We start from the raw sequence: 9,563 nt of genomic DNA, 5'->3' as shown, positions 1-9,563 counted from the left end.
TTCGTATTAAAGAAAAGTGGTTTTAATTCAATTTGTGTCACAATTAAAACAAGGAAGAACACAGAGGAGAGAAGATGCATCTGTTTGAAAATGACCAAAAAACACAACACGTGCAGCAGAGGGGAATTCAGGCCGAGCTTCAGTCTGACGTCCGCGCGGTGAAACAGGACCTTGTCGTCCTCGGGCCAGCTGGCAGTTGCACACCCGCCCACAAACTGAACTCTCAACGCAGTCACACAAAGTTCAACAACTGCACAAGGCCAACAAAGAGTAAAGCTGGACAGGGGGCGAGGTTTAACCCAGATCACCATGAATAGATCATCGACATCATCATCATCATTGAAATAAAACATTATTACATTAAAAACAAACACAAAAAACTGTTGGCATCACCCTTTAAACAGAGCATTATTAACATCCAGCCACAATCAGTCGATACCGCGGCGGATATCCATCTTTTTAAGAACAAAAGCATTGCCGGAGATAAACCTGATGCTAAGTTGAGCTCAGATGCTCTTCTTTCTTTCTCTCGATGTGGTTTTAAATAATGTCCATTAATCTGGCCGTTTAGAGACATAAAAAAAAAAACTCTTCATGGGTAACGTTTGCCCTCGTCTTGTAAACTTCTGGAAGGAAAAACACTCACAGATAAAATTCAACGGCTGATGTGTCGCTCGCTGACACTCTGATGATTCTTGTGCTCCGATTGGACAGCAGCTCCTGCTGTTTATTTTTCAGATGACACAGTCACAATTTTAATTCTCAGGAAAAAAAATAAAGCCTATTAAAGAACAGAGTTTTTTTTGTTTTTTTTTTAGAAAAATACATCCTGAAACGGCCTCTTAACATTTACATTTTTTATCTGTTCAATCTCGTTCCTGGAAAAACATTCACACCCCGGTCAAATCACTTGAGTACAAACGAACACATTCCAGGAAATGACTTAATTAGCAAAACGCTTTTAAGATACTTCAGGAGGAATGCAAAAAAAAAAAAAATGACAAAGAAAAAACAAGCCCAGCATTAATGATTTTCCCAGGTAAACACAGCTTGGTTGTACTTCCTGTTGCAGGCCTCAGGGACACATGCTGGCAGTGTGAACCAGCTGATTGGCTTCATTTCACTCTTTTACAAAAACTTAAATAGTTGTGTTTTTTTTTTTTCCAATCATGATCTCTGCACGGGAGGAAGCTACATTCTGAGGAAGCAGCTGCATTTCCTCTTCCTGCCCCTTCTCCTCAAAGTTCACGCCGCACACCCGAGTCGTTTGCATGCACAAAGATCAGAACGTTTGACTGGGACACTCCTGGGTTCCTCCGCCGCAGCAGACCTGAGAGAGCACACCAACAAAGACAGTCTGAGCAGTTTTTTGTTTTTTTTTCCGTTCCTCCTTCTTCCTCTCCTTTTAAACTCTGCCGCAGCGGCTTGGTGCTCGGCGCCCGACGCCCCCGTCGACGGCCCGCCACTACTCGGCTTTGTGGCAGTAGATGTCCTTCAGCGCTTTCAGCTCTTCGATCAGCGTCTTGTTCTGGTTCTCCAGCACGGCCACGCGGTTCTCCAGACACTTGACGTACTCCTTCTTTTTCCGGCGGCACTCGCGAGCTGCCTCCCTGCGCAGACACAGAGGAAATAAAAGAATGTGAGCCACCCGAGAGGAAGGAAACAGTTTTAATGTATTTTTAACAAAAAGTGTTTTTCATAGGAACTCCCGGTTAACCAACCCATCCCGACCAGATCCCGTCTGAATGTTTATCAGAAATGACACCTTTAAAAGTCATGTTAATATCTGGCCCAGGCTGCGATTGCTGAAGACACAAACAGCGCGGAGGCTCCCACCTGTTCTTCATCAGCCGGACCTCCCTCTTGCGGGTGATCTCCTCGGCGTGGTGTGACGGCGGGCTCTGCATGATGCTCGGGGACGCCGCCGCCATCACGATGCTATGAGCCAGGCCCGAGTTGGGCGAGCGCAGCTGGTAGGCAGGGATGTCTCCGGTGGCGGCTGCGGTGGCCGGAGGGGGAGAGCAGAGTTCAATTATGAGGCCTTCGCGCGGGCCGCGTTTCACGGCTTTGTGATTTCCTCTTAGACGTCATGAAAAACAAAAAGGACTTTCAACAAAGGATGTCTGATCGTGACTTCTTCAGCTCTGCTTCCTGTCTGAGAGGACAGATTTCCTGCAAGTTGAAAGTTTGGGTTTAAGTTGTGGTTTGAATGGATTTAGTTGACAGGATTTTTTTACTTATTTGCACATAGAATCAAGACTAATGATTAACTCTGTATTATGAAGTTCTAAAGAAGCAAGTTGCACTGCAGCACCTTTGTTGGCCAATAATTAAAAAAATAATAATAATAAAATGTGATCCTTCCGTCAAGGTTTACGGCTTCACTGCTGCTCACCTTGTGCTAACTGAAGCAGGTTTAGTTTTAGCTTCAGCAACTACTCTATTTTGGCTTTTAAATCGGATGTTTGTATTTAGTCTGTATTCTTTTCTTTCCCCTCATTTTTGCGGCAGTAAAATCTTCAGCATCGACGGCGCGCTGACTCATGCAACTGTTGCAGTGGAGTCAGAGTGCAGTGTGTGTTTTGGGGGGCAGCAGCGGAGAGTCGGTGAGAGAGGCTGCTTCCACTAAACAACAACAACAACAACAACAGAGAGAGACGTCAGTGTTTGTGGTTGATTAGCTGCTGCTACTGCTGCTGCTGCTGCTGCTGCTGCTGCTGTTGACTCAGTCACCAGATGACTCAACTGTTGACACCTCGGCCCTTCTCACTTTTTTTCTCTCGCACCTTTTCTTTTTTTTTTCCCCTCCCTCCCTCTTTCTGTCTGTGCCCACACGCGCACACACAGGAGTTGTACACACACTCGCGCGCGCTCTTCTCTCTCTCTCTCTCTCTCTCTCGCTCTCTCTCTCTCGCTCTCGCTCTCTCTCTCCCTGAGTGATTACAGTGCCGGCTGACGTCAGCGTGTGCGTCTCACTCGCCAGTTTCACATTCTCTCTTCCCTGCCTGGCCTCCATTCCAGGAAACCAGAGTGACGTCAAAGTGACGAATACCCGCCTACACATACACACACACAGGCTGCCTTTCTGCCTGACAACCTATCTGTGTGTGTGTGTGTGTGTGTGTGTGTGTTGTAGGATGACGGAGCTCAACCAGGCAGCGACACAAACACTTGTTGAACTGTCTCTAGGAGAAAAGTGATTCTCTTTCTCCTCAAATTTCTCCACAAAAACTTAAGTAGATTTTTATTTTTATTTTAATTAAATTTAAATGAGATTAACTTCTTGCGGTTAGTGAAAATTGGAAGAAGATCCAGACTATGCCCCTTTATTTGTTTGTATGAGTTTTGCATTTTTGCTCCACGTTTTGTTCCCTTAATCATTCATTCATTCATTCATTCATTCATTCATATGTTGGTTTTAAGTTAATGTCAACATATCAACACAAACTGCCCCCGCAAACTGTTTTGACAAAGCAAAACAAAAACCGGTGCCGCACAACCACACACAGGAAAAAAAGTTGCTTTCCTGCCAACATGCAAAGACGTGAACGAGAGCAACTCTACCTGACTCAGTCTCATCCCCAGTCACAGCCATCTCTCCTCTCCAATAATCCAGCACCACAGCGGCAAAAGACGAGCTCACCGCAGAATCAACAGGCTTCCTGGTTTCTGTTTTTGGGTTGTTGTTTTTTTTTTGTTAAATGTATTTCCTTCTCCTTCTCCTTCTGTTGCTGCTTCTGCTGCCGCTGCTGCTGCTCTTCTTCACTGCTGCCCGTTTCTCCCCCTGTTTGCTCCGGCAACTTCACAGCCCCGGACTACAATTACAGGCATTGACATCACAATGACATCACCGCTGCCCCGCTGAAGTCAGTAAAACACCCTGGATTAGAGTTCCTCCCCCTCCCTGCCTGCCTGCCTGCCTGCGGATCAGGCGCAGATAGTCACGGTGGAGGGAAGCGGGGAGGGGAGAGGTGGGCGGAGCTGACGAGGAGGAAGGGGGAGGGAGGGCGGGAGGCTAATGGAGGGGTTGTATTTTTAGTCCCAGTGACGCAACTGGAGAGACACTCGACAAACAAGAGGATATTGTGTCCCGGGTGGCTGCCGTGCAAACTGCAGAGGACCCTGCTCCGTCCACTGTTTGTCCTGAAACACACCGAGGACGCAGAGAGGCCACTCCAACACAACACAAGGCTGCTGACAACGGCCGCTATTACACTCATTCAAACTGCTGTTTGATCAACGCTGTGGGAAAAGTTTTGATTGCTGTTTTGGACACCCTGTTGTTTGTTTCAAATGGCAGCTCTGGAATGAGATCAAATCCTCTTCGTGCCAACACGGTGGCTACAGCGGTCATGGAAACACCTGGAGAAAAATCAATTTACCCACAGAACCACTTTTTTTCCTCCATGTCTCTGTCCTGTCACTGAATTTTCCAGGAATAAGGACGAATTTCATCCTTTGATTTCCACTTCTCTACTTTCACAAAGCCTGTGCTAAAAACACATTCAGTTCTGCAAATCAGCCCTCTGTGATGTCACAAACGCCCCAGAGACATCTTCCGGGTGAGCGACCACACCCACCAGCTCGACACTGGCTCCGCCCCACCCCTCCGAACATGTGGAAGGCAGCGGGATTTATCAGGAGGCTGCAAACAGACGGCTAAAATAAGCAAGATTTCACCAGTTTGGGATGCCAGCAACGCTGCGCTGCGTTCTGACCTGCTGAGCCATTCAAAAGCCCACCCGGGTCCTTTGTGTTGTATTTTGTACACACACATTAAATCCCGCCTGTGATGAAGCAGGACCTACCTTGGAGGAGCAGCTGCCCCCCCTGGAGGTAGAACTGCTGCGGCGAGTCTCCGGCGCACTGCGGGACGGCGGCGCTGGACTTGGGAGCAGGGGAACCAGCCACCCTCACCATTTGGACCCGTGGAAGGGCTTCTGCACCGGTGCCGCTCTGCGGGACGGCCCTCCCCTCGGCTATCGCTACTGTGTAGGGGTGAGGAGAAGGGTGAGGCTGGGGGAGGAACCCTCTGTGTAAAACAATCATAGTTTGGAGGGTAAATTAAATAATCTTTTTTTTTTGTTTTTTTTCTTGTGTGAATTGAAGAAACATGGAAAGTTTCCTGGATATTTTCACATGTCTAATCAAGCCTGTAGAAAATGAATGACCACACAAAAACTTGACTTTCTGTCTGTTGGACTGAAAAAAAAAAAAAAAAAAAAAAGATTGACTGCCAGTGGAGCTGGTTGGCAACAGCTCAGGGCATCACCTCCCTGCGCTGAGTGGCAGTGACAAGGTGGGCGGAGTTTAAAGCATGTCCAAAGCCAATCAGCAGTAGGGAGAAGCTATTGGGGCCTTTCGTTCTCTGCTTTTCTTGTAATAAGAAAATGTTTCCGTCTGTCCTGACTAAACCACGGCTTTAGCTCCGCCTCTTTCACCACAGATCATGCTGATTGGTCATTTCAAATTCAGTCCAGCTGAAAACAATTGTGAAATCTGACCTTCAATCTCATTCAGATTCAGTTTGATAAGAGCTACTTTCTGCTTTTTCTGCATCTTCCTGTCGGAAATGTTAAGATGGAACTTATTTTTCCCGTGCGTGCACTGACTGTGCTGTCCAGCGCTGCCCTGATCGACGGTCACTGCCACCTCATCCTCGCTGTCCATTTTGGAAACTGCCGGAGAATCTGACGAAATCTCGCTGAGGATTTTCCTGCGGGCGATGACGACGTGCACAGAAGTACATGCATGAATATTTCAGCACGGCGGGACTTCACACACACCCCGTCATCACATCTTTAGTCATCATGGCTCTAACACTTCCCCTCACCGATAAGATGGACGCCTGGAGAGAAGCGCTCGTCTGTTGTGGGACCCTTCTTCATCTTCCATCCTCACCACGGTGGAAATCTATACAAAAATAGACATTTTAGAGTCGCCTTCAGCAAAATTCTCTGTTGTTTGACGGTTATCGGCAGTCACGCAGGACACATTTGGTGACAACAGATTGCAAAACGACGTCAAAGTCGGAGGAAGGGCAGCAATTTAGTTCTCTAGTTCCAATTATTTCGGCTCGTTACACATCTGGATCAACACTTGAGTCAACAGCCGCTTTCCTGCTGGCAATCTCCACACAGCAACAGTCACCAACTTTCTGAAATGTCGTCACTCGAGCGGAGACGACGGCCATCGTTTCGGTCGTGACTGCGTCTTAGGTCAGAGATCACGAGAATCGACGGCGCGGGACGGGTTCTGGGTGAGTCACCGACACAAAGGTCAGTGTGGAACCGACAAAGACACAGGTGTGATTTGTGCGCCTTTAAACACAGGCGTCTGCTGATCCCTAAATGTTGGAGTGGCTGTTTAGGATTATGCTCTCAAAGATGAGCTTCATAATTGCAGCATTTGTCCGTTGACACGCTTCTGCCAAAAAAAAAAACATATAGAGAAGAATAGCTGACAGAGTCACGTCGATCCCCTTTGAAGAGGCAAATTTAAACCATGCAAAGCAGATTAACAATGTAATGAAGCTGTTCTTAAGATGGTGTGGCTCCCTTTGCCAGCTAATGAAACTCATTTGTTCACATCTATACCATACACTTGAAATTCTCATAGGGCCGCCTTGAAAAGTCCCTGTGATTTGTTTCCAGCTGGTATGAGTATGGCTGGACCAATCAACATCTTTTCATGCATCTTTTGTTCTGGGCGGAGAATAGTTTTGAAGAAAGCTGGATTCAACTGATTGGAAGCTTTGCATGCTTACCAATCAACGCCAGAAATCCAGTGACCTGACAGGCTGGCATCAAAAGTGACCGACAGCGAGCTCATCCAATCACCTTCTAGGTTGTTGTTGTTTTTGTTTGTTTTTTTTAGCGTGACCTCCCTTTTCACATATTTTTCACTACTATTCCCTTTGAAATGTTGAAATGTTATATTTAACAAGATAAACCCCATTGAGATAATGATCTCTTTCACAAGGGTGACCCCTCACTCATATCCCCTTTCTACTTTCTTTTCAGCCCCTATCCCTCCCTCAGTCTAGTCATGGCCAGAATGTCACTTATCCACAAAAATATAATAAAACCACTCAACAGGTAGCTCCTGAAATGACCGGTGTGGCTCACACTCTCATAAGATCTACCTTTGAGAATAAAATCTGTCAGCCATCGTAGATATTCAGAGACACTTCTGCTTGTCATTATGGCAAGACAGGACAAAAATATATATATGTTTTACTCTATTTAACAAGATAAAACCCACTGAGATAATGATCTCTTTCACAAGGGTGACTTGGCTTTAAAAGGTTAAAGCCAACCCTCCCCCGACCATCCCAATAAAAAAAAGATTGCTTATTTAAAGTCACTTGTCACTCCTTGCTTTGCAAAAGAGTGCAAAAAGGTGCAAAAAAAAAATATGCACTGCAGACAACAGATAAAATATGTACAAGGTGCAAAGTGAGTAATTCTGAGAGCTGAATTTCGTTTCCTGGAACAAAAATGTCATCCTCTGTCTCATTTTGACGTGGCCAGCACCGCACTGATGGAAGTGAAAGTTGTTTGTCCAGACCGGAGCTGTTCTCCTGCCCAGACACAGCAGCCGTCTCCCGCACATGAAGCTCTGACTGATGAGCTTAAGCCCAGCGGTCCGTTCAAGTCACTGAAATCCAATTAACACACGCGCCGCGTCACTCACTCGCCAACTGTGACATCACAAGCTGCCACAAGACCAGTTTTGATAAACTGCGAAGACCTCACATTTCTGTGAGGAAAAGAGGCTGATGAAGGTGGTCCAGTGTTAGCAGTACTGCTAGAGGCAGCGTAGGGCAGTGAAGTCAGTGGTTCAAGCCAGGCACAGAGAGTCAGGAGAGGAAAAAGAAAGCTTTTGCAATTAGCAGAACACATTCAGAAAAGATTGTGGCCAGTTTGAGAAATTGTCAGCATAAAGCATTTAAGCAAAGTGGGTTGACTGCTGCAGAGATGGGCTACCTGGACTAATAACATGAGATCTGCCCACTGGAGGATCCATAAAATAATGTCTATCCCAAAGAATGTCGTCGGGTCATTTTTTATTCACTCACTCCCGGGCACTTGACACCTGAGCATGTTCTCACCTGGGCGGCCTGCACTGGATGCACCTGTATGACGGAGGTCTGAGGGGACTGGATGACAGCTTGGGCCTCGGTCACCTGATTGTCTGTCAGCTGAACAGCAGTCACACCAGGGGACTGGGGTGCCACCGACATCTGTACGGACGTGATAAGTTGAGAAGAAGCTCAAGTGTGGCCAGCTTTTATCTGGGTTTGAGGTCAACACGCCCCTTTATCTGGTGTGCGTGTGTGTGTGTGTGTGTGTGTGTTCAATTACCCAAGGTGACGCCGCAGCGGTTTGACTGGCTTCTTCGGCACAGCTCTCTCCTTCTGTAAATGAGTCATTCAAACTGCTGTCCAGCTGCGAGGACACCGAGGTATCCATGGTCTGCAACCTGCATCAACAGGCAGCTTATTTATTAACACTCATAAAGAAGCGGACTTTAACTGTCACATCAAACATTCAAAGGCCTCGTGTGCAAGCAGAAAACACACTCGGCCAATATTAATTCTGAATGAGACAACAACTACTTGTGACACAGGTTTCTCACTGCATGTTTTTAGTCCATGTTTGTGGCATTGCCTTCCGTTAGATTCTGTACTGTCTGCCACAACGAACATGGCTGTAAAATGACAAAAGCCAAAAGAGTACATTTGTAGAATTCTGAAGTTGTGAAACAGTGCCACAATCAATTTGCAATCCTGCGGGGGGAAATGTGTGCTTTGTTTATTTGAAATATTCCTTTTAAATGAAACGTGCGTCACCAGACAGGAAGGAATTTGGGAATTCAGTTCTCATGTTCACACAATATTCTCAAAGGGGACAAACAAATGAAGGCTTGCTGGGAAACAAATTGAATTTGCCTGCATGCTGGGAGGAAAAAAAAAACATCTACATCTGAATCTGCACGTTTTATCTTTTTCTTACATTGAGAAAGACAGTGAGTTGGCTTTTTAAAAGAAATAAAAGAAAGAAAGAAAGAAAGAAAGAAAGAAAGAAAGAAGGCTGTACACGCGTAAAAATTCTACGTAATGAATCCATAACCGACTTTTCTATACGTGACGTCAACTTGGAACAGCATATTAGCAAATGTTGTGCAATATTAAAATATCAAAATATTAACTTGTACAGCTTCCAAACAAGTTACGAAATCTTCTCCGGCGTTTAATTTTCGCACATACCGTAATGATGATTATGTAATATTGATGAAATCGTGACGGTGTGTATTGGACAAACGACTTGCGTGGTTTAAGAATAAAAAATAATTTTTAATTTAATGTTGTTGTTGTTTTTTAAAGTGCTCTTGTTGCTTTTTTATTTTGCACGTGAAGCTTTTGCTCGACATTCGGTAGCTGCTCAACTGCGTAACGCTTGACGGGAGCTGGACGAGGAGCTGCAGGAAGCCGAAAATGACACCGTGTCGTGTCGCTAAATCCATCCGCATAATCTCATGTGTCATTCGAAGTGTCCCAC

The 9,563-nt window shown here is 45.8% G+C and overlaps 2 protein-coding genes across 3 annotated transcripts; both read right to left on the bottom strand.

Moving 5' to 3' along the window:
* LOC142900267 (cAMP-responsive element modulator-like) lies at positions 1–4,942 on the bottom strand. 2 transcript variants are annotated; one of them, XM_076044448.1, is made up of 3 exons: positions 4,809–4,942; positions 1,837–1,999; positions 1–1,610 (listed from the first exon to the last, which is right to left on the bottom strand). In XM_076044448.1, the coding sequence occupies exons 1-3, from the start codon at positions 4,918–4,920 to the stop codon at positions 1,466–1,468; spliced, it is 420 nt and encodes a 139-aa protein (XP_075900563.1). In that variant the 5' UTR covers positions 4,921–4,942; the 3' UTR covers positions 1–1,465. The 2 variants fall into 2 exon arrangements, with proteins under 2 accessions (XP_075900563.1, XP_075900564.1); XM_076044449.1 differs by lacking the exon at positions 4,809–4,942 and adding an exon at positions 3,565–3,937.
* Positions 4,900–8,800, bottom strand: LOC142900266 (cAMP-responsive element modulator-like). Its single transcript, XM_076044447.1, has 6 exons — positions 8,641–8,800; positions 8,367–8,484; positions 8,114–8,245; positions 5,834–5,913; positions 5,613–5,716; positions 4,900–5,032 (listed from the first exon to the last, which is right to left on the bottom strand). The coding sequence occupies exons 1-6, from the start codon at positions 8,667–8,669 to the stop codon at positions 4,986–4,988; spliced, it is 510 nt and encodes a 169-aa protein (XP_075900562.1). The 5' UTR covers positions 8,670–8,800; the 3' UTR covers positions 4,900–4,985.
* Positions 8,801–9,563: the final 763 nt, after the last annotated feature.

The sequence above is a fragment of the Nelusetta ayraudi genome, unplaced genomic scaffold, assembly GCF_046127955.1.
Source record: "Nelusetta ayraudi isolate G7.1 ecotype Tasmania unplaced genomic scaffold, CSIRO-AGI_Nayr_v1 ptg000081l, whole genome shotgun sequence".
NCBI lineage: Eukaryota > Metazoa > Chordata > Actinopteri > Tetraodontiformes > Monacanthidae > Nelusetta > Nelusetta ayraudi.
Note: the sequence above shows the minus strand (reverse complement) of the source record. Positions and strands in the feature narration are given on the sequence as shown.